The sequence below is a fragment of the Myodes glareolus genome, chromosome 9, assembly GCF_982192425.1.
Source record: "Myodes glareolus chromosome 9, mMyoGla1.1, whole genome shotgun sequence".
In the NCBI taxonomy this organism is placed as follows: domain Eukaryota; kingdom Metazoa; phylum Chordata; class Mammalia; order Rodentia; family Cricetidae; genus Myodes; species Myodes glareolus.
Window position 1 is genome coordinate 38,157,565 of NC_142034.1, and position 26,473 is coordinate 38,184,037.

Genomic DNA, 26,473 nt, shown 5'->3' on the forward strand with positions numbered 1-26,473 from the left:
GGAAGAGAATGTAAAGTGATTGCGTATCTTCATGTGTCTGTGTGCAATTAAATTTATCTCATTAAGGTCTTTATGTTTTGAGTCTAACCATCTAATGTTAGAACCAAGTGAAGGGTTTCTCATCTGCATTTGTTCAGCAGTTTCCGGGGGCGGAGTCACTCCATCTTAGTACAGTAAAGCTATTAATATTATAAGGAACGTGTAGGAGAGTAATTCTAACCGCTTGCCCCCTTTTGCCTGCCCAGGAAACGGGGTACAAGATGCTACTGAAACGATCTTGATTTGTGGTACAACCACCGCGATTCCTAATTATTCCTAAATAAAGATAAAGATCGCACTTGGCCGCACATTTACACACGCAGGCCTCTCAGATCCTGGCTGCTGAGAGTTGGAAGATGTGTGCCCGGGTTCCTCCACACTGTGAAAAACCCTGTTTGGAATCCCTGTCTGTGCTTGCTCGAGTACCTGAGGTTCCAGAGGCTTATCCTTTACTCCTTTCACAAATCAGCCAGCCATCATGAGCCACGAGTACTTAACGCGCTTCATTCCTAAACCAACCTCGCACAAAGCTTGAGGCATTATTTTGTGCTTAGGGGACCCTGGAAGCTCAAAAACGCCATCAACGTGCCTCGCTAGAGGCGGTCACGTGCCCCTGCGCGCTCCCGCGCCTCGCGCCGAGCGGCCCTGGTCTCCGGCGCACGCGCGTTCGGCCGGCTGCGCTCTCTTCCAGGTTTCTCAGGCCTGCGTCTCCTGCCTAGCAACGCCTGTGGTGACGCGAAGCCCCGCCCCTCCGGCGCGCGCCTCCCGGAAGTTGCCTATCCGGGAGCTGAGCTCCGGCCCCGAAGGTTTCTGCTTGTGGTGTGGAGTGGTGTCGGGCGGGAGCACCCAGGCCGGAACGTCGGGCTGGGGCACGGGGCTGCACGTTCACGAGCGCAGCGCCGACTGTGACCTGGTGACCATGGCGGGGTCACAGCCCTTGGCCCTGCAGCTGGAACAGTTGTTGAATCCGAAACCGCGTGAGGCGGATCCTGAGGCCGACCCGGAGGAGGGTGAGGCCTGACTGGGGGCCGGCCACGTGCGGAGCTGTGGGCTGGTGCGGGCCGCTAGCCCTCGGGCCTGCTCTCTTTCCCGTTGCGCTGAGGCAAATTGTGTCTCGGGAGGGTTGACCCCTGGAGGGGTGGAGGGTGACACCTGCAGTCCAGACTTCGGGGGTGGGGGGAAGGCGGGGCGGGCACACGAACTCTGGCTGGGGGTAGCTGCAGGGAGCTACTGGCTGCCGACTGGCAGTTATTTAGGAAGCCCTTTTCTGGTATTACCTTAGAAAGGAGAAGGAAGTATGATGAGTTTCAGGGGTTTGTGTGTTTAAAGTTGACCGCCTCTAAAAACTTACTTCGAAAAGGAAAAAAGTAGGATTCTCTGGTGCTGTTTAAGGTCTTAAGACATTTGCCCACGTTCTGATGACAGACTGAGTCTCCTTAAGCCTCTTCTGAGACTAGCTGAGAGTAGTTGTGCTTTAGGCTTGAGTCAGAGAGTTGTGAGGAAGGTATAGTAGAAGAGGTTAGGACTCGTGGTGTAGGAATAGCAGGTGAGGAGACAGGTTTGTTTAAGCCAGGGTCAGTGAGGACAACTGGAGGGGTGGGACAGAGTGACTATAAACTTGTTGACTGATTGATATTGGAGTGACTCTCACATGCTGAGGAAGAATTAAGTTCCGTGGGCATGTGGCTGACATACTTGGGGCCCTGAATTTTATTTTCAGAACCTCCAAAAAAGAAAAACAAATAAAAACACTATGGAAAAGGAGGAATCAGACTAGATTTATAGAGTCAAGGCGTAGGAACAATTTACTAGTAGATACAGGGAGATAGCTTTCTATTCAGAAACAGACATCAATATGATAGTCGTTTCTCTAGCGACCAGAAATAAATTCCCTGTTCCTGTAAGTTAGTGGAAATCGTATAGAGGACATTTAATGAATTGAGAGCTGGGGATATAGCCCAGTTGGTAAGAGTACTCACCTAGCACAGAAAGGTGGCATGTGGAATTGAAATTGTTTAGTTGAGTTCCTATTAAAGATTTTTTTTAACCTCAGATTCTATTTTCCTCCCTCCCCACAGCCACTAGAGCCAGAGTGATTGACAGGTTTGATGAAGGGGAAGAGGAGGAAGGTGATCTGGCAGTGAGTAGCATTAGAAAACTGGCACCATCCTCCCTCTTGGACACAGACAAAAGGTATTCTGGCAAGACCACTTCTAGGAAAGCTTGGAAAGAAGACCATTGGGAGCAGACTCTGCCAGGGTCCTCTGGTGAGTAGACATAACCCGAAACTCTTCTCTTGCTGTTGCGTTTATGGATGCCTTCTGTAAGTCAGTGTGTCTCTACTCATTTTAGGAGAGACCATTGATTTGGTACTAGAAAGGGCCTTCGAAGTCACTATTTCACTTTAAGAGAATCCTAAAGCCCAGTGAGGCATGCTCCTGTTATTTCAGAACTAGGGAAGACTGAGGCAGGAGGATCGGAGTTCAAGGCTGACTACATAGTTCTGTACTAGCATATGCCACACCTGAGACCCTGTCTCAGAAGAACAAACAAAAATGAAACCTAAAACCCAAAAGAGTTACCAAGTTCAGATTAATGGCTCACCCTAAAATGAGTGAAAAAACGGGCAAGGCATCCTAGGTATTGGCAGGGCTATGTGTTAAAAGGCAGGTGGTGGTGTTGCACACCTTTAATTCCAGCACTCAGGAGGCAGAGACAGGCTGATCTTTGTGAGTTTGAGGCCAGCCTGGTCTACAAGAGCTAGTTCCAGGACAGGCTCCAAAGCTACAGAGAAACCCTGTCTTGAAAAACCAAAAAGAAAAAGTCAGATGTATGTGTTGCCTTTATATTTTGACCCTTTTTTTAAAAAAAATATCTATTTATTTATTTATTATGTATACAGTATTCTGTCTGCTTGTATGCCTGCAGGCCAGAATAGGGCACCAGACATCATTACAGATGGTTGTGAGCCACCATGTGGTTGCTGGGAATTGAACTCAGGACCTCTGGAAGAGCAGCCAGTGCTCTTAACCACTGAGCCATCTCTCCAGCCCCGACCCTTTTTGTTTTTCAGGTCTTATATTGATTCTCTGTGTATTAGTTATGAAACTGACCTTTTGTCATTGTAAAAAGTAATAATTCTTCTGTCTTTCCTGAGAAAGAATTAGGATGTGAGCTTATAGTTTTAAGCAGTAGTAAGTTTCTCAAAATGGAAGAAGTCTCCAAATATGGATATTGAGAGGATGCCATATATTTTCTTTTAGGAAGGTCATGTTGAGACTGAGTTTTCACCACGTGTCAGCCACTGTAGTTAGCTCTTTAAGTTCTGAGAGCCTGGGACAAAGAGCCACCAAAATATTACCATAAGGTCTGGAGATAATAGTCCAGTGATTAAGAGCACTTGTTCTTTCGGGACCCAGGTTAGATTCCCAGCACCCACATGGAGACTCACAACCATCCATGACTCCAGTTCCTCTGTAGGCACTAGAGGTGCACATAGGTACATGGAGGTAAAACTCTCAGATGTAAGTAAATCTTTAAAAAAATAAAAATAGTACATCATTATCATTTGACTCTTTCCAGTAGCCCGAGAAGTTGATATTATTTATTCTCATTTTACAAATAGAAAAGTAAAGGACTAATTGGTTAAGTAAAAGTGATAGAGCTGCTAAGTAGAAGAGCCAGAATTCACATGAAAGCAGGTCTATGCTGTGTTGTATGGAAATTTCTTAATTTGAGAAATGATTAAATTTAAGGGTTCTACTGGTTTTTCACTTAACTTCTGTATTTTTAATTTTGACAGCTTATCTGAGGCTTTTTAAATTTGTGTGTTTTATTTATTTTCCCTTGAGGCAGTGTCTTGAATGGTCTGGGGTCACATGCTTTTTATTTCAGCACTTGGGAGGCAGAGGCACGTGAGTCTGAGTTCAAGACCAGTCTGGTCTTCCTAGCAAGTTCCAGCCACAGTAAGACCCTGTCTCAAAAATCAAAAACAAGCAAACAAAAAAATTAGGACAGAGGGGCTGGAGAGATGGCTCAGAGATTAAGAGCACTGGTTGCTCTAACAGAGGTCCTGAGTTCAATTCCCAGCAACCACATGGTGGTTCACAACCATCTATAATGAGATCTGGTGTCCTGGCATACATGCAGGTAGAACACTGTATACATAATAAATAAATAAAATCTTAAAAAAAAATTAGGACAGAGACTTATCATGTCATTCTGGTTAGTCTCAAACTTGGTATGTAGACCATACAGTACTGGGTACTGAGATTATAGTCATGAGCCACCATGGCTGGCATGAAGTTTTTTCAAAGCACTTTTTATTTTTTCCTGTAATCATACCTTTTGTGTCTGTGTCTTCACTGTATTTTTTTAGATTGAACTCATGTTCTCTTTGTCTTTGTTTCCCCTTAGCATTTTCGAAATAGTACATATATAGTAAATGTTTGTTTGGTTGAATAGAGCACAATAACGTGTTTGCTTTCATAGTAGATGCTACAGTTCATTAATTGAAATGAAAGATGTGGCCCTGGTATTTTTCTATATGTAAACCCCGTCCCCCCTTTTTTTCCTTATGATTTAGACAAAGAAATATCTGATGAAGAAGAATCTGGAGATGGGGATTCAGAGGGCCTGGGCCTGGAAGAATCTGAGGAGGAAGAGGAAGAGGAGGAGGAGGAGCTAAGTGCTACTGAGGAAGAGGATGCTGACAATGATTTGAAGATCAGTCTGGCTCAGAAGAAGGGCAGAGGGCGTTCTGCAGAAATGCCAGGCTTCAGTTTCCAGGGCATTAGTGATTTTGAGAAATTTACAGAAGGAATGGATGACCTTGGGAGCAGTGAGGTGGAGGAAGAGGAAGAGAGTGGCATGGAAGAAGGAGATGTTGAGGAAAACTTAGAAGGTGAGAGTGAAGAAGACAGGGAAGGAGACAGGAACAGTGAAGATGACGGTGTGGTGATGACCTTCTCCAGTGTCAAAGTTTCTGAGGAAGTTGAGAAAGGAAGAGCTGTGAAGAATCAGATAGGTGTGTATGTGTGTGTGTGTGCTTTTGCTAGTTTTTTTTTTTTTTAAGAGTTTCTACGTTAATCTGCTTTTTGATTTTGGTTGTTCTGTTTCTCCAGTACCCCTTCTAATTAGTCTGTACATACCTCACTTTACCCAGAAGCCTGCACCCTAGTTCTTGTTTTGCTGCTTAGCAGGCTCTGCTCTAACCTTGGGGAAGATTGAAGAGGAGCATGTTCTCTCTTTTTGTCATGTATTAGGGTTTCCTCTCTCACAGCAAGTATTTCCATCAAGCGAGGGAGAGTTTATTTTCTAGAATGGAGAATGCTTCTATGGCATGAATATCATAATGCCTTCTGCTTAGAGATTGGTGCTTCTTCCTCTTCCTTCTTAGTCCCCAGAAAGAATTCCTGACTAAGAGATGGCTTCTCTTTCACTTTTTTCTTCAGCGTTGTGGGACCAGCTCTTGGAAGGAAGGATCAAACTACAGAAAGCTCTGTTGACTACCAATCAGTTGCCTCAACCAAATGTCTTTCCGGTCTTCAAGGACAAAGGTGGCCCAGAATTTGCCATTGCTCTAAAAAATAGTAAGACTACTCATATCGTTTTGGGGGTATACTGAGTTGGATGTAAAAAAAATGTCCTGCCTGCATTTCCCAAGTTATTGGAGTACAAGCTTGTGTGCTATACTGAGTACTCTTAAGACTCGGCCTAGGTTAACAGACCATCTCAGCAGTTGATTAGCTACCATCCCCACTGTCTGCAGTATTTTTATAATCTTCTTACAAGTATTCAGAATCCCTATGTAGTTTAAACTAACTAGTGTCTAGTGTTATAGTCTAGTATAATACTTATAAACCTTGTCCTTTTAGACTGCTATGGAAAGGTAGGTTTCTAGTGATTTCCTTATTGCCTTTCAGAGGCATTCAATGAAGGTTTTTTTAAAATATTTATTATTTGTATGTGAGTGTTAAATAAATAAATAAAATATTTATTTTAAATAAATAAATAAAATATTTATTATTTGTATGTATAAGAGAAAGAGAGAGAGAGAGAGAGAGAGAGAGAGAGAGAGAGAGAGAGAATGAGAACATGAAAGATTGAGCAAGCAATCACAAGTGCACACATTGCACAGCCCATATGTGGAGGTCAGAGAACTTTGTTCAGTAACTTACCTCCTTCTGTACTTATGTGACTTCAGGTTATCAGACTTGCAATACAAGTACTTTTACCTGCTAAGCCATCTCACTGGTCCAATTTTGTAGTATTTTTCTTGGGCCTTGGGCTTTGGTAACACCAAATACACTGCCTACCTTGCTGATCTCTTCACAAGCTCTTTATATATATGATTTTTAATTTTTAAAATTATATATATATGTGCATTTGTGCACATGAGTGCAGGTACCTCTAGAGACCAGAAGAGGAGGGCATCAGATCTCCTGGCTATAGTTAGAAGCAGTTGTGATGCTGGGAACTGAACTCCAGTCCTGCAGGAGTGATAAGCACACTTTACCTTTGAGACATCTCTCCAGCTCTTTCTCTCTACCAATGTAAACAGTGAATACAGGATTCTGTCCTTAGGTTGTGGGTTGTGAATGTTCAGTATGTCTTCTTGTACCATGGTTTACTTTCTTTCTGGTAGCTTTTTTTAAGGATTTATTTATTTGCTATGTATACAATGTTCAACCTACATATGACTGCAGGCAAGAAGAGGGCACCAGATCTCATTATAGATGGTTGCTGGGAATCCAACTCAGGACTCTGGAAGAATAGTCTGTGCTCTTAACTTCTGAGCCATCTCTCCAGCCCTAAATAATAGACTTGTAACTATATTCTAGCACTGTAGACCCCTGAGAACCAAGTCTTTGTATGTTCTGTACTTTAAATCTACCTTTCAGAAATGTAATATTTCCTTGACTTTTCTAGTACCTGCACTTAGTCTCCAGGTGTTTTACTGTTGCATGTTGGCAATTATATCTCTTGAACCATGAAATGACTTCTAATGTCTGTGTAGATTAAGATTAAGCATAGAATAACCTTAACAAAATTAAGGGATTTTTTTTTTTTTTAACAGAAAGCTACTTCTCCAAAGATGTTAGCTTTCTCCCTCTGACTTTCATTTAACAAGTCTTACAACATCAGGAATTAGGCCTTTTATGTTGGTGATAATGATGTGCAAGGAAGAAGGCAGATTATTTAAGAACATGCCAGATGAATTTACAAACTACATTATGTACATAGCCTATATTAAAGTAGGAAGGTGAACACAGTGAGCCCCCATTTTATATCACTAGCTGGGATTAAACGTGTGCACCACCACCGCCTGCCTGGAATTCATGCCAGTCTTACTACATCTATCTTTATATTGACAACTTATTTCTTCTGGACTACTGTGAAGTAAATAATGTATGTCCTTTTATTTTTCAATAAATCTTTTAGTGTGCATGCATAAAAGATAAGGATTTAAATTTTTTCAAAAAAAAGATTTATTCATTTTCTGTGTGAGAGTTTTGCCTGCATGTATTTATATGTACCACATGCATACTTGTTGCCTTTGAGGCAGGAGGAAGGCATTAGATCTATTGGAACTGGAGTTGAATTAGGTTGTGAGCCACCATGTGGGTGCTGGGAATCAAACATATTCCATCTGCTAAAGTATCATGTGCACTTAACCACTGAATTGTTTCTCCAGCCCTAAAATCTTATTAGTAGTTGCATGAGGCCCCCACCTTTAATCTCAGTGGATCTCCAAGTTCCAGGTCAGCCTGGTCTACACAGCAAGTTCCAGGACAGTTAGGCCTATATAGTGATATACTGTCTCAAAAAACCAATATTGTAGCCATTATTCCACTTAAAAATATTGACAAGTTTGTTAACAGTGCTAGGAAATGAACCCAGGACCTTGTGCATGCTAGCAAGTGTTCTGCCACTGAGCTTTACCATAGCTGGGCATTTAATTTTTAACAAGAATGGCTGACTTGGACAGATGGGAGAATTGAGAGCATTTTTATAACAGGTACTCTGTTGTCTTCCCAGAGTTTGCTGTACAGCTTTAAATGAAGTGATTATAGGAAAGCTAAACTTTAACCAAAGTAAGCTGACCTTTTAGTTAAATGCATGTTATTAATGTGTTTAATGAGATGCATTACAAACTGCAGCAAGCACCATGTTTCATTACAGGTCTAAAATGCAGTATCATTAAAGACCTTTAATAGAAACAATGGTTGACATTTTGATATTTCCCATAAGCAAAACACCAGGAATACATATAATATAATGTAAATGTAAAGGAACTGTTAGAATATTTGACTTGCTTGAGAATTTAAAAGCAAATTCTACTATTAGTAAAGTATATTTTCTTATTCACCTCCCTCATTGTTCTGTGGCCCTTTTTCCAAGACCCTCAATAATTTTGACTTGAATAGATTTTTCTTTGTTTCATTTTGCTTTTTGATATGGGGTCTTACTAGTAGCCCTAGTTGTCTTGCAACTGGCTATGCAGATTGGTTTGGCTTTAAACTCAGAAAGATATGCCTGCCTCTGCCTCCTGAGTGCTAGGATTAAAGGCAAGCACCAAAATGTCCTGCTGACTAGACTGTTTTGTTGTTGTTATTGTTTTTAATTTAAATATCCTTTTGAAATTTTATTTATTTATTTTTGTTTTTCGAGACAGAGTTTCTCTGTGTAGCCCTGGCTGTCCTGGAACTAGCTCTGTAGACCAGGCAGGCCTCGCATATACAGAGATCCATTTGTCTCTGCCTCCAAAGTGCTGGAATTAAAGGCCATGAGCCACCACCTCCTGGCTGAAGTTTTATTTTTCTTACATATACTTATTTTATGTCTGAGTACATAGGTGTACCCTGTGTGTGTAATGCCCACAGAGGTCAGAAGAGGGTGTCGGATCCCTTGGAACTGGAGTTACAGATGGTTGTGAGCCACCATGGAGGTGCTGGGAACTGAACCCTGGTTCTCTGAAAGAGCAACAAGTGTTCTTAATGGATGAACCATGGCTGTAGCCTCATAGACTAACATATCTAATAATAATTTGACTATAACACTTGGAGAATGGCATCTTCTTGGGGCTGAGCAGATGGCTCTGCAGGTGGAGGTACTTGCCATCTGGCCTACCAACCTGAGTTCAGTCCCTGTAGGCCATGGGAGAGAACTGATTCCCTCAAGTTGTCTTCTGGCTTCTTCATGCATGCTGTGGTATACATGTATCACTCCACCAATAAATAAGTGTTAAAAAATTTTTAACTAAAATAAATGAAAATTTCAAATTTTAATAAACCTTGGGTAGTCATGAAATTGTATTAAGCAATATTTTTATTTTACTTTTGGAGATTTATTTTATTTTATTTTTGTTTTTTGAACCAGGGTTTCTCTGTGTAGCCTGGAAAACCAGGCTGTCCATAGACCAGGTTGGCCTAGAACTCAGAGATCCATCTGCTTCTACCTCCCGAGTGCTGTGATTAAAGGTGTGCTTCACCACTGCCCAGCTTCTTAGCATCTTTTGAACTATATGAATTCACTGTCTACTTCAAAATAAACAAAATTTGCTGGGTGTTGGTAGCATACACCTTTAATGCCAGCACTTAGGAGACAAAGGCAGGCAGATCTCTGTGAGTTTGAGGCCAGCCTACTCTACATAGCTAGTTCCAGGATAACTAGGGCTGTTACACAGAGAAACTGTGTCTCAAAAAACAAAAAAAAAAAACAACAAAAAACGCTTAAGGAAAGATGGCTTGTGGCTCACAACTTTAATCCCACTGCTCAGGAGGCAGAGACATACATATCTCTGAATTCCAGGCTTGATCAAACACTTTTGAGGCTTTGCTGTGTGAGAGTAGAATGCTCCAAATATTTTACAGCACTTGTCATCTTCTCCATATCTGATTAGATTAGGTGACAGGAGTCAGGTTCTTCCTGAGTTTCTTGTGTCTTTCTCGCTCTAGGTCCAAGCTTCAATTCTAGTGATAGAACTGTTGGGAAAGTGGTTCTGGCACTTCCAGATACTTTGCATGGACATTTTCTCTTTCTTTTTTTCTTTTTTTCTTTTCTTCTCATTTTCCCTTCTTTTCTGAGACTGGTTTTCTCTCTAGCCTTGGCTGTCTTGGACCTTACTCTGTAGATCAGTCTAGCCTCAAACTCAGAGGTTCACCTGCCTCTGCCTCCTGAGTTCTGGGATTAAAGGCATGTGCCACCATGCCCAGCCTACCTAGACATTTTCAAATGATGCAAGATTCACAAGGGACAAGAAAATTGGGACTGTAATTGTTTGTAAATAGGAGCTGGAGCTATATCTGTTACAATCTTCCTGTCTAACTGTATCATAAATCCGGATTTATGAGATTTGCATTTGCCAAAATATTGGCAGAAGAGTTGTCAAAGACCGTGGAGCTCTGTCACTAGTCAGTAGGTGAGCTGTCCCTACTACTAACATAGTCTACCATTGTGAAGTTGATGGCCTGCTTCTGAACTGCTCCTTGGGCTGCAGTGGTACATAGCTATGGATGGTGGTTCCTCCATGCTGGGGCCACTGTCCATGTAGTTTTGCTCTCAAAAAACCTGTTGTGTTTTTTTTTTTATGTTAGAGGCTGAAGAGATGGCACTTGCTGCTCTTGCAGAGGACCTGGATTCAGTTCCTAGCACCTACATGGGGTCTCACAAACCATCTGTAGCTCTAGTTTCAGAGGATCTGATGCCTTCTTCCAATTTAGGGTTGGTAACTACATGTGTTTCAAATAAGCATAATATGAAAAAAGAATGTAAAATTACGTAATTAATGCTTGTATTTTCATCAGGCATGATGGTACTTACCTTAAATCTTAGGACTTGGCAGGCAGACAGGTGAATGGATCTTTGGGTTGGTAAATTACGTGCTTAACATGCTCAAAGCCTGTGTTCAATCTTTCGCACCACAGAACAACAAAAAAGTCACAAGTAGCTAGAGATGCCTTTTGGTTTGTTCAAGGTCTCTCTGGAAATGTAATTGCTGAGACAAAGGAATTGTACTTTGTTTTCTTTTTTTAGCTTTTTGGGTTATATTGCCATGCTGTTCCTTAGAGAAATTATAACAATTTAAATTCTTGTCTGTAACATTCCTTTTCCTGCACTCTTGCCACCACAGGGCATTATTGATCTTTTATATTTCTTCAACTGTGGGTGGGAAATGAAAGCAATCGTTTTTGAATAACTTTTCATTTGATATTTATATAGTACCTGTTGACTTGGTTTTGCAGTGTAAGCTCTGTTTGGTTTGTTCTTGGAGAAGGTTTCTGTGTAGGAATATTGGTCCCTATAAATGCCTACTTACTTTGTCCAACCTGGTTCATCAGGTATTTATGTTATATAGAAACTAAGGTGGGTCACAGAGCAAGAACTTTACAATATAATGATGTGGTGGTACTCTGTCCCCTGCTTCTCAAGTGTATGTGTGTGTGTTTCTGTTTCTTGGGATCAAACCTTAGGGATTGGCTCGTTAGTGAGTAAACCCCTGCCTCCAATGTGGTTAGTTTCTTATTCCTTGATTCTACCTGCCCTGAAAAGATGAGCTTCAGTATAATCACAAAGCATTAAAAACTAAGGGCAGCTTAAAAAGTGCTAAAACCGGGCTGGAGAAATGGCTCAGAGGTTAAGAGCACTGGTTGCTCTTCCAAAGGTCCTGAGTTCAATTCCCAGCAACCACATGGTGGCTCACAACCATCTGTAATGAGATCTGGTGCCCTCTTCTGGCCAGCAGGCATATACACAGACAGAATATTGTATACATAATAAATAAATAAATATTTTAAAAAAAAAGTGCTAAAACCAAGCTTTTGGAAAGATAGTAAATTTTTCATTTACTATCCAGCCCTGGCTAGCCAGGAACTATGTAGACTAGGCTGGCTTAGAACTTATCTCTGCCTCTGAGTGATTAAAGCCTTGTAAAAAACAGGGTCTCACTAAGTAGCCCAGGCCGACCTTGAGCTCATTGTGAAGTTAAGGGTGATCTTGAATTTGTAATCCTGTTTTAGCCTTCTTGACTGCTGGGAGTCTTTGCCACCACACCTAGTTTAGTAGCATTTTTATCCCAAGACTTGGGAGAAAAGTCAGTGGTAGAGTGCTTGTGTAGTATACACAAAGCTATGAGTTCAATCTCTAGCACTTTTAAATAAAAATAAAATAGAAATAGTGAGGCATGGCGTAGGAAGCAGTCCTGATGTGTCGCTAGTGTTTCACAGTGGGGTTACTCCTTCACAGTATTAATAGTGAAGTATAGACCCTTGTATGTTGGAGCCTCGTGATAGGTATATTTAACTATATATGTATATTTAACTAGCTCGATTGACCGTATATGCCTGGAGGCATGTGTGTGGAGGAGAGACAGATACAGGCAGACAGATTCCAGTAAGCTTCTCATAATCTGGATTTAATGTGTAAAGTAACAACAAGGCTTTTTTTGGTACAACATCATCCCTAAATGTTATGGGGGTAAAAAACAGGCTATATTGTACTTTCTGAGAGGCAACATACTGATGTACTCATTGGTGTTCAGAAATTTCTGAGTCATTTTGTCAGAGCTTTGCTTTGCATTATGGTTAGACCTTAAGACCTAACTGTTGTCTTGGATATTGCTCTACTTTATTATACTTGTTTTTATGACTTAAAACTTATTCTTAAATTGCATTATTAAAGTCATGCATGAATATAATAAGTAGTGCAGAAGGACTCAGGAAAACAGTATTCCTTTGCTTACATTCTTATTCTGTGCTCATGGTACATGAGCAAATACCCTATCATGTCAGGCAAATACCCTATCACTGTGTTAACCTCAAGCTCCCTCACTCTATTTGTTTAATTTTTCATTTGTTTGTACACATGTCTCCTTTGTGCTTCTCTCCCTGATTACCTCCGTCCCTGTCCCCACCTCCAAATTTAGGGCATGCTAGCCAAGTACTCTACTACTGAGCCATTTTATACTTATTTACTTATTTACTCTCAGATGTGAAGGACGAGAATATTATTGGCAGGTTAACTAGGATTGGGATTGGGAATTGACTGTTAAATTTAAGAGCATGGTGGTCATTTGTGACCTTGATAAGCAGATTCAGTAGAGTGATAGGATTATACACTTGATTGGAATGAATCCAAGAGAGAATGGGGAAAAGAATTTTGAGGCAGCATAGAAAACTCTTTGAACGGATGTCGATTTAAAAGGACAGAGAAATGAGACATAAGAGAGAAGATGTAGCCAAGAGAAGAGAGGTTTTGAAGGTGGGAGCAATGTTTCCATATTGATAATGACTCAAGTGGATGAGAATTGGGCATGAAGAAGAGGAAATCTGCACGGCACTTTGCTCAAGTAGTAAACAGAGTTGGGGTTATGCATAAGTGGCCTTAGATAGATGTATGTACAGATTAAGTGGAATGGGAGCAGAGTGATAGACATAGTGGAAAGGAGCCTGTAAAAACTATCTTGGTTCATTCACTTTTTTTTTTTTTTAATAGAGACAGCAAGGTCACCGATTGTGAATGTGGACTATGAGGAGATAGTAGAAAAATCTCTGATGATATTAAATAGTTGTCCCACTAAAATTTTGCTTTCTCCTCTGTTCATGTAACCAGGACCTCAGTGCTTTATGCATATGTTAACCATAAGAGTTGAAAATGAGCAGACTACATTCTAGTGTCATTATCATCGCATTAACAATACCAAGACAGGAAAGAATTAGAAAATAATTTTTCTTTATGTGTGTTTATCCTTGAATTTGTAGTGGCCAGGTTAATGTCAGGATGTCTTCCTCAGTTGCTTCTCTGTTTTTTCAACTAGACTGCATGTTGAGCTTCCAGAATTCACCTGTCTCTGCCTCCCAGTGCTGGGTCACAGATGTGTGCTGTGGTCCTGGACATCTGGGTTTGTTCTCATGCTTGTTGCACAAGCATTTTACCCACCAGGTCATTTCCTCAGCCCCTTCATTTTCTTGAAATTAATTTAATTTTTAAAAAATATTTATGTATATGAGTGTTTTGCCTGTGAGTATGTCTTTGTACCTGTAGAGGTCAGAAGAGGGTATTGGATCCTCTGGATCTAAGCCACTTTGTGGGTGCAGAGAATTTAACTTAGGTCTTCTGGAAGAGCAACCAGTGTCTTTTACCGGCTTTTTCTCCAACCTCTTTTTAAAAGATTTGTTGACAGGAGGTTTCTGTCCCACCTGGTCCTGCAGTCATTCAGTCCCAAAGAAATGCACACAGAAATGTACACATTAATTATAAACTGATTGGCCTAGTAGTTCAGGCTTCTTCTTTTTTTTTTTTAAGTAATTTTATTAAATTATAAAAGTTTCCATTTCCGCCCCACCTCCCAACACCCTCCCACTCCCCCCACTCCCTCTCCTCCTCCCTCTTCGTCCCTAAGGGCAGACAGGGTTTCCTGCCCTGTGGGAAGTTCAAGCTCCTCCCCCTCCCTCCAGGTCCAGGAAGGTGAGAATCCAAACAGACTGGATCCCCAAAATCCAGTATATGCAGAGGAAACAAGTCCCAGTGTCATTGTCAATGGCTTTTCAGAAAGACTCTGCTTCTTATTAACTCTTTAACTTACATTGACCCATAATTCTTGACTGTGTTTGCCATGTGGCTTGGTACCTTTTTTGACGAGGCAGTCACATCTTGCTTGCTCTGTGTCTGGCTTCCTCTCTGTCTGGGTCACGACTGCAGACTGACCATTTCCTCTCCCAGAATTCTCCTGTTCTCATTGCCCTGCCTCTATTTTCTGCCTGGCTACTGGCCAATCAACATTTTATTAAAATACAGTTGACGGGATACAAACCATTGTCCCATAGCAAAGATTTGTTAATTTTATGTGTGAGTGCTTGCATGTGTGTTTGTGCACCACGTGTGCCTGGTACCTGTGAGACCAGAAGAGGGCACCTGATCCCTGTTACTGCGGTTATAGGGGTTGTAAGCTGCCTGATGTAGGTGCTGGGAATTTAGCCAGGGTTCTCTGTAAGAGCAGCAAATGCCCTTAACTCCCGAGCCATCTCTGTAGCCCTCAATGATATATTTTTTATTGATTATGGACATTTTTCTAGGTTGAAATTACATTCTAGGCATGAAAGTATTGGCCTTTATCAATTTCCTTTTGCTATTGTAACAAGTTATCAAAAGTATGGCAACTTAACAGAACAGACTTCTTGTCTTACAGCTCTGGAGGTCAATAAAGGTGTTGGTATGGTGATGTTTCAGCTTTCATTGGCTGCCTCTGTGTATGGGATCACATTTTTCTTTTGTTATCAGAATTATCAGGTCCATACCTCCAACTTCTTTTTTGACTTACATAGTCCAATTATATTATTGTCTCCATGCCTCCTTCTTATAAGGACTACTTGTCACCTTAGGATCCCTGGTCAATCTAAGATCATTTTTTCATCTCATGCCTTTCACATATCTGCAGAGTCCTTTTTACCATGTAATGTAATAATATTTGGAGATTCTGACAAACGTAGGAATGGTTAGTCAGCCAACTTTAGTATACCAGTATACCCTTCTATCTTCTCCCACCCAAAGGTTTTCAATAAGAAGGTGGTTGCTGCTTTATCTCATTGCCCTGAGATAGTCTTGGTGTTCTGTGTGAACAGCAGTGTTGAGCCTTACTGAGCCCTTTCACTATGAAGATCAGAGTCCAGTTTAGGAAAATCATTTAGTGTGTCTTTGCTAGTTGCCTTCCTTCCATCTGACTAAACTGTCACGTGTCAGTCGTGTCCTTTAACATTTGCCTGCATTTGGTGACTTTTTCTGTCTATGTTCTGGAAGATTGCTGAATTAGAAAGTTATTTGGTTTTTGTGGTTCTGGGTGGAGCCCAGGGCCTTGTATGTACTAGTCAGGTGCTCTGCCACTGAGCCGTGTCTCCAGCCCCTCTGGTTCTTTTTTATTTTGCCTTTTAATTATATTTTGAATCTCTGAAAGGCCATTTATTTTCTGAATGCTCTTTTCCTATATAATTAATTTACTTAGAGTGTATTATGGACATTTAAAGCTCTCGTTTTTGTTTTATAGTCATTTTAGCTCCTAGAATTTTTTTCCCTTTCAATTTTTATCCAAGTCATGTATGAATGTAAGAGAGAGTGGTCGGTCATTCTATAGAACTTGTCGTGGAAATCATTTGTCTTCTGTGTGTACTGCTTTTTTGCTATAAATCACTACCCTGCAACATCAATTACAATTTTTAATAATTTGGGTAAACTTTATAAGTATATAGATTTCTTTCTTCAGTTACCATACTTATGCTTGATTTCTTTAGTTTTGAGCATTGTCTGTGGACTCTCAAATGTCAAAGTGAAGATTTAGTTCTTGGTCTTGCTGCATTCACATATACTTTCTGCTCATGCTGTTTAGCTGCTGCTTTCTGATTATTATAATCGGTTAAATCAATATTCATTGTTCAAATTATCATGCCTGTGTAAGAACTGTTCACAGCTGATGTTTTAAAAATTGTATATGTAAAGTATACATCTGTGATTATTTCTCTTTCCTACATACTGTGTTGTTGTCTAGAGTTAGTGGTTCCATCCATCCATCCTTTCATATAAACAGGGTGTCTGTCCGCCCACTCACCTGCCTGCCCATACATTCATGCATGCATGCATCCATCCATCCATGCATGTATCCATTCATCCATGGTCTTACTCTGAACTCCAGGCTGGCCTGGAACTCACCCTGTAGGTCATTCTGACCTTAAAATTGTGACAGTTTTTCAGCTTCCAAGCCCTGTGATTATAAGAAGTCACCACATCTGGTGTAGTTTTCCGTGTTGTAACTCAGTCCTCAACTTTTTTCTAGTTGTCTGGATTTTTTTCAGTATTTTACCTGAAAGTCGTGCCTGGTGGTTATACCTGTGTCCCAGCATCCCAGGGGACTAAGATAGGAGGATCATTTGAACCTAGGCTGTTCAGTACTATGCCTCATCTCAAAAGATTTAAAATGTTTTTTAAATACTTTTTTTATTATTATTTTATGGGCTTGGATGTTTTCCTGCCTGTATGTGTATATACAAAGCATGTGCCTGGTGCCCAGTGAGGCTAGAAGGAGGAGTCAGAGTCCCTGAAACTGGAGTTACAAAAGGTTGTGAGCAGCCATGTGGGTCCTGAGAATTGAACCCCAGTCCTCTGAAAGAGCAACCAGTACCCTTAACTGACCCATCCTGTCTAGCCCCTTATTTTTTTCTTTTCTTCTTTTTTCTAAATTTACATATATTTCCAGTCCCAGAGGATCCAACACCTTCTGGCCTCCTTGGGCACCAGGCATTAATGTTGTGTACAGACATACATGCAGAAGAAATACCCATACATATAAAAATAATAAATAAAAAGTTTAATTGCATCAAATATTTTGCTATTTTGTCTTTTCAAAGAAGTCTTTCCTAGAGTCTTTGACTTGTGACCTGCACCTCTTTGGGGTCCAGCTGTCATGCTGGTATCCATCATAACTGTTATCCAGGGGTCACCTCAGTTTCTTGCTTCTGTGGTTTCCTGTTTTGTTTCTCGAGACAGGGTTTCTCTGTAGCTTTGTAACTAGCTCTTGTAGACCAGGTTGGCCTCGAACTCACAGAGATCCGCCTGCCTCTGCTTCCCGAGTGATAGGATTAAAGGCATGCGCCACCACTGCCCCGTGCTTCTGTGGTTTCCTGAAGCAAAGTGCTTCATGCTTGATAAAGAAGGGAACACAAGATATAGTTTTGTTGTTTTTGTTATTCTTTTTGTTTTTTGTATTAGATTTTGGTTATCTACAAATATCTTAAGTCTGTCAAGTCAATCACAGTTGATTGACAGTGTTAAGATTCTGTGGAGTTCATTTGTCTTCCAGATTCGAGTTAATATTGGCAAAGAAGAAACTATTTTGATTCTTGTGCCCCTTTGCTCCCCAGAAACTGGAGACTTGGCAGAGTTCTGAATTGTCTTTACCTGCCTTAGTATAAGTCTGTTTTCATCTATTACACAGGGTAGAGGACTTTATGTCTAGAAACTCAGTTTTTAATTCTAGAAAATCATCTTGAAATTATTTCATTTTCTTTCTCCCTTCTGTTTTCCGCTCCTTCTGGAAGACCTTTTATTTGGCTTTAGACTGCTCTATAGTTTTTTTCTTTCATTTCCCCCCCTTTTTTTTAACCCTCTCTTGTTTTCTAAGACATTTCCTGAATTTTCATACCCTTTTGAGTTTTTTTTTTAATGACTTTGGTTGTATTTTTGTCTTATTTCTTGGAAGATGTGCATGGTTCATGTTTTCTGAAGTGCATTCCTACTCTTCTTGAAGTTATTTTCCCCTTTGCTTTAACTCCTGTACAACGTGTTAGTATCGTTTTTTTTTTCAGTAACCCTTTTCACTTAAGTTTTAAGAGTAAGATACCAAAAAACTGATTAAAAGCCTTGCATTTTGAATGCAACTTTGGTTTGTGGTTTTTATTGTTTTGTTGTTGTTTTTGTTGTTGGTGGTGTTTATGTGTATGTGTGACTTTTTTTTTTTTTTTTTGAGGCAGGGTTTCTTTGTGTAGCCTTGGCTGTCCTTGAACTTGCTCTGTGGACCAGGCTGGCTTTGAACTTTGAAGCAGAGATCCACTGCTGCTTCCCAAGTGCTAACTAAGCAGTCTTTTGGACTACATCCTAGCCCCTGGAAATTTATATTCTTTTGTCATGCTTTCATTCCACAAAATCTTTTGAGATTGATCCATATTTTTCTTTTAAAATATTTATTCATTAATGTGTATATATGTACATGATATGTGTATAGGGGTGCAGTGGGGCTCCATGTGCCACAGAGCACCTATAGGGGTCAACTCTAGGAAGTCACTTCTTCCTTTTTGTGTGACATTGAACTCAGGTTACCAGCCTTGTGTAGCAAGCTCCCACTAATCTGTCTGCACTATAACAACCCTTATTTTTCACCAGATATGTATTCATATGTGTCCCCTTAATATTGAACATTCATTTGAATGCTCATGCCAAAGTTTGTTTCTAGTTTGGGACTGTTAGACAGATCTGCCACAAACATATATGTATAATTGTGTAGTCTCAGATTTTCATTCTCTGAGTAACTGAAAATAGAATGGCTAGATCACATGTTAAATGTGTTTTTAAACAACCCAGCTGTTTACCAAAGTGATCACATCCTTTTGAACCCAGAAGTGGGTCTATTTTCCAGAAACACTTGATTTGGCCACTGTATAAAATTTTAGACATTCTAATAATTGTGTCTTTTTATCTTGTAGAATTGAATTGCTATATATATTCTGTCTTTGTCCTTCCTTTGTAGGTTACTTTAAAAAATTGACAGTTCAGAAGTGACTTTTTTACAAAGATGCAAGTTTGTTTTTTTTTTTTTAAAGATTTATTTATTTATTATGTACACAGTGTTCAGCCTCCATGTGTCCCTGCAGGCCAGAAGAGGGCACCAGATCTCATTACAGATGATTGTGAGCCACCCTGTGGTTGTTGGGAATTGAACTCAGGACCTCTGGAAGAGCAGTCAGTGCTCTTAACCTCTGAGCCATCTCTCCAGCCCCAAAGATGCAAGTTTTTACAGGGGCAAAAGAATAGTCTTCGGGGGCTGGGGAGATGGGTAAGTGGTTAAAAGCATTAGTTGCTCTTCCAGAGGACCCATATTTGAATCCCAGCACCGACATAGTGGCTCACCACCCTCTGTAACTACAGTTTAGGGGATCCAATGCCCTCTTCTGGTCTTTGAGGGTACCAGTTACTCACATATATCTACCTGTAAGCAAAACACTAATACACATAAAATAAAAATAAATATATGTGTAAAAAAGCAAGAGAATAGTATTAAACATCAGATGAACCTCAACCAATGTCTCATGCTTTATATTAAAATCAATCCAAACTAGTTTATAGCAACTTACAGTAAAACATAAAACTAATGTGTTTTCTAGACCACAAGTGAGTACAGTCTTTATGATCTTGGGTTAGGTAGAGATTTCTGGGACACTGTATCCATGGGACTAGAGAGAGTGCTCAGTGGTTAAGAGCACTGAATGCTCTTCCAGAAGACTTAGTTTCAATTCCCACTATCTGCACTTAGGCATACTCCTTTGTAACCAGTCTCAGGGGATCTGGTGCCCCTTTCTGGCCTTTGTTGGCATTTGCATTCATGTGGTGCACAGACACATGCAGTTCATAAAAGAAGAAATTAATGATTTTGCTGTCTGAATTAGAACCTTTTGTTCTGTGCTAACAGAATGAAAAGACAAGCTACAGACTGGGAAGAAACACTTGCAAATCATATTCCAGACTCAAAAAAGAAAAGAAAAAGTACATCTAGAATATGTAAAGTTTCTCAAAATGCAACAGTAAAATTACATATTTGAAAAGATGGACAAGAGCCAGTAATATGACTCAGCCAGTAGATGCTTGTCACTAATGCTGAAGACACGTTCAGTTCCCTGGTACCCAATGATGGAAAGAGATGACCCACTCCTGAAAGTTGTCCTCTAACCTTTACACATGCATCATGCTGTGTGCATGCTCACATGTGCATGCATACACAAAGAAATAGATGTAAAACAAATAAATAAAAATAAACATAAAGATTGGACAGAACTTTTACCAAAGAAATGTATGATGGCATATAAGTAGATGGAAAGACATCTCGCCCAATCATATTCATGCAATCATCACTGGAGATTCCTCTGTATTCTCTTTAGAGTATGGAAGACAAACAACTGACACCAACTTGGGGTTTTCCTAGGTTTCTGGTAGGAATGCAGAACAGTACAGCCATTTTGTAAAAACAGCTTAGAAAAAGTTTTGTTTCTAAAAATAAATGTAAGCATGTATTTACCACATGCTCAAGATGCAGGGATCCCACTGTTAGATCTCACTAGAAAAATGAAAACATGTTCACACAAAAACTGGTACATAGACATTTACAACAGCATTATTCATAATCAACAAACCTGGAAACAACCCAAATGTCCTTCAAACAAATTGAACAAATGTATAAACAAATTGTGGTACATTACTCAGCAGTAAAAAGGAATCAGTCTCAGTGGTGTTATGCTAACTGAAAACCTCAAAAGGTTATTCACTTTAAAACTCCATTTATGTGATTTTCTCGGGGAGTGTTGGAACTACGGGGAAGAGATCAACTCAGTGGCAGCCAGTGGGCTAAGGGTGGGGGAAGGGTTTGACTACAAAGAGGCAGCCCAGCTTTTTTCTTTGTCTTGTATGAGTTTCCATTTTCCTCTCCAGTAGCCTCGTTTTCTTGGAGTGTTTCCCACCTGTTTTCCACCCTCTTACTGGTGAACCCTTCAGCTTGCCTTGATTGTGAGCATTTTGCTTGTATTGAAGGAGGAGGGAGTGTAAATAGTTGTGTGCTTATTCCCAGATAACTCAGGAATATTTCTTATGGTAATGGATACATGATACAGTGCTTCTAGGGATAGAGGGGTGATCTACATCAACCTATAGTGTCACTTTTGCTTGAAATATATATCTTTGGCACTAAAGCCTTACCCAGAAGAGAATAATAGATTATGTAAAGCTTCTGGATTTTGATGTGGGTTAGAACTGAAAAATGAGATGTCTTTAAACTATTTTTCCTTCTATCTTTGATAAGTGATATAATGTGGTTTGGACACTCAGAGATTCCTGAGATTCCAGGTTCTGGTTGATGATTTACTGCAAAATTGCTTATAAATTGAAGTAGAAAATGTTTTGCAGACCTGGCAGCTTTCTGGCTTCACACCCATTTGTCACCCAGCATTTCCCTTTGTATATAGAACAAGAATTAATTAGGCTGCACTGCAGGAAAAGTTTATGGCTATAATTTATATAGAACGAATTTCTTTTTAAAGAGACAGCATTGTTTTATTATACATATCTACTTGCATTATATATGTATATGTATATATATAAATGTATATATGATGTTTTGGTGGTGAAGGTGTTTTTTATTTTTGTTTTTCCTTAAAACTGTCTGTGTAAGATTCAGGAGCAGATGCTCACTTTTCTGTTTAATGTGTTATGGTAGTGGAATAGAGGCTTTTATAGTGATTGCTTTCTGATCGAACTTGGTTTTTAATTCGGTGTGTTCTGGAGAGTACTCAGGTGCAGGTTTGCACTTCAGATAACAGTCAGACTTGTCTGGTTTCCAGAGCTCCGTATTCTTTTGGTCTCTTGGAAGACTTGGGATTCTGTCTTTCATAGGTCTTGCTCATTCAATTAATGTTTTCATAATCAATGCAAGTCAGAACTTGCAATTTGTTCCTGATTTGCACATTAAAGAGCTCCATTAATTAAGAATCCTGGTGTTTGGCATGTTCCCGCAGGATCTGTGCATTATTTACATGGTGAAAGTGTGAGAAGCCAGCTCCTTAGCTGTACTGCAGTTGCAGTTAGTCTTGCCTTCTTGCTCTCTTCTTTCTTTTCTTTTTGCTTGTGAATAACAGTTGTTTCACAACTCATTGAAACCCCTTAGGGATACATTGTACCAAAATAGGAACAAATGATTCAAACGGGAGGGCTGTGGAAGAAGAGTAGAAAGGAAATTCTTTATTTAAAGGGAAACACAAACTCTGAAAAAGTATGTAGAATTTATGTGTTTGGTTTTGTGGTTCTCTTTCTTGGCATAAAAGTAGGAAATGTACTAGGGTTGAGTGGTAATTCTGTTTCCTCTCAAATTGCTCCTCCTCTATAGTAATAGTTGTACTTACAAATGAAGTACTTTTTTTGTTGTTTTCAAGACAAGGTTTCTCTTTGTAGTCTTGGCTGTCCTGGAACTCACTCTGTATACCAGACTGGTCTCAAACTTACAGAGATCCACCTGCTTCTGTCTCCGGACTGCTAGTATTAATGGCGTGTATCACCGCCGCCCAACTACAAATGATGAAGTTACTTTTTATAATTCAAGTAATCCTAAAAATGTAGACAAACACAGAAATATGCTATGTGAAGTGGGCTTTTTCATCACTTTGAGTCTGATACTGATGACACATGACTTTAATTCCAGCAGTTGGGATGGGAGGCAGAGGCAGTTGGATCTTTGTGAGTTCAAGGGTAGCCTGGTCTACAGAGTGAGTTCCTGGACAGCCAGGGCTACACAGAGAAACTTTATTTTAAAAAACAAAACAAAACAAAAAAATGAGTTTTCTTGTGGTTTCTCTGGAATTCTTGTTCAAAGCCAGTGGTTGTTTCCATCTTGATGTGTGAGAGGTATATTGATGGGAAGCATGAAATAAGACCACCATCTCAGCCACTTCTTCCTGTTTGACATAGCTAATATTTACCGACACAACACAGTTTCCTGATACTAGCTGCCCCATTTTTCTCAGTACCATAGGAAACTGCAACACATTTCCCAAAAGAATGCAGGTATTTATTTGAGATGGGCGTGCTATGTAGCCTAGACTAGCCTTGAATGCACAATCCTCCTGCTTCGGCCTCCCAAATGTTGGGATTTCAGGAGTGTGCCCCCATGCCTGCAATTCCTTGTCGTCCCCCCCCCTTGGTTTTTTAATGGGGCTTAATTCTTAGTTCAATTTGTACTTATGTTCTTCCTCCTTGCCTCTCCTAGTCTTGAGGCAAGTCAAGTCACACCTGGAATTCATTATATAGCTCAGACTGGCTTTACATTTGTGGTAATCCTCGTCTCAGCCCCTTGAGTGCTACTTTACAGGTTGGAGCCCCCATCCTGGCTGTTCTTCCCTTATGTTAAAAGTGCATATAACACTATAATTTATCTTAAAAATGTAAATAGAGCCAGGGGTGGTTGCACATGCCTATGATCCCAAGACTTGGGAGTTGGAGGTATAAGAATAAAGGTCATTCTCTCCTATATAGCCAGTTCAAGGTCAATCAGGGTCCTAGAGAGATAGTTCAGCAGTTAAGAGCAGTGGCTTCTCTTTTAGGGAACCCAAATTCACTTCATAGCACCCACATAGCTGCCTATAATTATAATTCTAGGGAGTCTAACACTCTCTTCTGGTCTCCATGGATACTAGGCATGTACAAGGTATGTAGATAGACCTGCAAGGAAGACATCCATGCACATAAAATATTTTTTATCTCTCTATTTAAAAAATAGAAATTCAAGGTCAATCAAAGCTGCTTGATACTATGTCTCAAAAGCTTTTAAGAAGGGTCAGGGGAGATGACTTGTGGGTAAGAACACTTGCTGAATAAGCATGAGAACCTGAGTTGGGATTCTCAGCAAACCATAAAACATAGGACTGGCTGCTTTGTGCCTGTAACCTTAGTGCTTGTAGCAGTCAGAGAGAAGATCATCTCTGGGGCTTGCTAGCCACCAGCCTAGCTGAAAAACTTCAAACTCCACGTTCAGAAGGATCCTACGTCAAGGGAATAATGTGATGCATGATAGAGGAGGACATCCAGCAATCTCCTCTAGCCTCTATAGGCATGTATGCCTCCACATATATGACACACACATGAGGAAGACAAAGAAACAAAATATTATAGCGGAATATAAGAAATAGTACAGGAGAGCATAAAAGAGAAAAACAAAATTCAGAGAACAACTTTGGGATTCAGCTCTTAAGATCCAGGCACTTTACATGGGTAACTGAGTTGCAAACAAGTACTCCTACCTACTCAGCTATCTCACCAGTCCTCCTCACTTTAAAATTTGTCATTAAGTAATTTCTTTGTTTTGCTATTTCTTTTATTTTGTTTTTAGAGCTAGGGATAGAGCCCAGTGCATTCCACATACTATATATATATATATATACATATATATACATATATATATATATGTTTGCTATCCTTGAGTCAGCCACACTTACCTTTATATTATGTGTATGGGTTTTTGTCTGCATGTATGTCTTTTTATTATTATTTTATGTGTATGAGTGTTTTGCCTGCCTGCCTGCATGCATGTATGTATGTATACTGTGTGTGTGGATACCCATGGAGGCCAGAAGAGGGAGTTGAATCCCCTTGACCTGGAATTATGGATGGTTGTGAGAGGTCCTCTGTAAGAGCAACAAGTCCTCTAAACTGCTGAGACATCTCTCCAGCCCCATCTTTTTCTTTTAAATATAGTATATATCCATTATATGAAATTTGGAAAAAATTAAGCAAAATTAAGCAGTGGTCTCCTGATTCTAGCAATTAAGACCATGTGCTTTAGAGCTAGGCTTGGTATCTCAGGCATGTAATTCTAGCCCTCGAAAGTTAAAGGCAGGAGGATTGAGTGACAGTGTGTGTGTGTGTGTGTGTGTGTGTGTGTGTGTGTGTGTGCACGTGCGTGCGTGTAGTTAAGTGTTTTCAATATTTTGGTATGTGGTTTTATTTCTTCTAGATGTTATAGTGATATTTTATTTATGTTTTAATAAATAAAGCTTGCCTGAAGACCAGAAGGTAAAACTAAGCCACTAGAGGCCAGGCAGTAGTGTCACACACCTTTAATTCCAGGATTTGGAGACAGAGGCAGATGGAGCTCTGTGAGTTTAAGGCCACCCTAGGCTACACAAGATCAATGCAGAAACAGATCCAGGCAGTGGTGGCTCACGCCTTTAATCACAGCACTAGAGGGGAGTATAAGCCGGGATGAGACAGGATCTCGTTCTCTTTCAGTCTGAGGATTTCTTAGAGACAAGAGCTCTTTAGTGGCTTGGCTGCTTTTTTTTTTTTTCTGATCTTCAGGTTGAACCTCAATATTTGTCTCTGTTTTTTTTTTATTATTTGTGCTACAAGATGTTTCTTCTTTGTGTATATAGTTAGAAAATAGTACTTATTCAAAAATTGTTCTGTAATCTGACTTTTTTTCTATGTAACAGAGATCATGACTGTTTTTCCATGTCATTAAAGGTTTTACAGCATTATTTCTAATGATAGCATAGAATTTCATCATATGGGTAGTTTAACCAATTCTTTATTATTGGATATTTGGATTGTTTCAAGGTCTTCATTTTTCTAAATGATAAACAATTACATCTTTGTTACTGAATCTTATATCCAGGGTTACCTGATTACAGAAAATGAATCTAGATGTGGAATCTGTGCATTTCCCAGGATAGTTGAAACTTGAAGGCTTTTGATCCCTATCACCAAACTGCCCTCCAGAAAAGTTTTGTCAGTTTACATTCTTGCCTTGTTTATATGAATGTCAGTTTCTGATCCTTTTCAATCCTGGATATTGTAATTTTGTTTCATCTTTGCTGCTTTGATAGGTGGAAAATGGTGTGCTTATTCTAATTTACATTTCTTTTAATTTATGTTTCACAGTATTTAATGAGGGCAAGCATTTTCTACTTTACAATTATTGACCCTTGTTATTTCTTTTCTGAATCAAATAGGAAGAAATTTAAACTGGTTCTAGGAATGGATACTCTCCTTGTTAGTCAAGGAGAAGACTTCCTCTTATTCTTCTCTCCCTTCTCCTCTCCTCCCCTCTTCTCCTCTCTCCTCCCTTTCAGAGATAGCCCCT

The 26,473-nt window shown here is 39.9% G+C and overlaps 1 protein-coding gene across 1 annotated transcript in view; it reads left to right on the plus strand.

The window, feature by feature from the left end:
* The first annotated feature begins 823 nt into the window (after positions 1-823).
* Positions 824-26,473, plus strand: part of Aatf (apoptosis antagonizing transcription factor) — a 97,733-nt gene continuing 72,083 nt past the window's right edge. The window contains exons 1-4 of the mRNA XM_048446713.3: positions 824-1,049; positions 2,118-2,306; positions 4,625-5,065; positions 5,493-5,630. Of these exons, the coding sequence (XP_048302670.3) occupies positions 959-1,049; positions 2,118-2,306; positions 4,625-5,065; positions 5,493-5,630 (859 nt within the window). The 5' untranslated portion in view covers positions 824-958. The remainder of the gene's footprint in view (positions 1,050-2,117; positions 2,307-4,624; positions 5,066-5,492; positions 5,631-26,473) is intronic.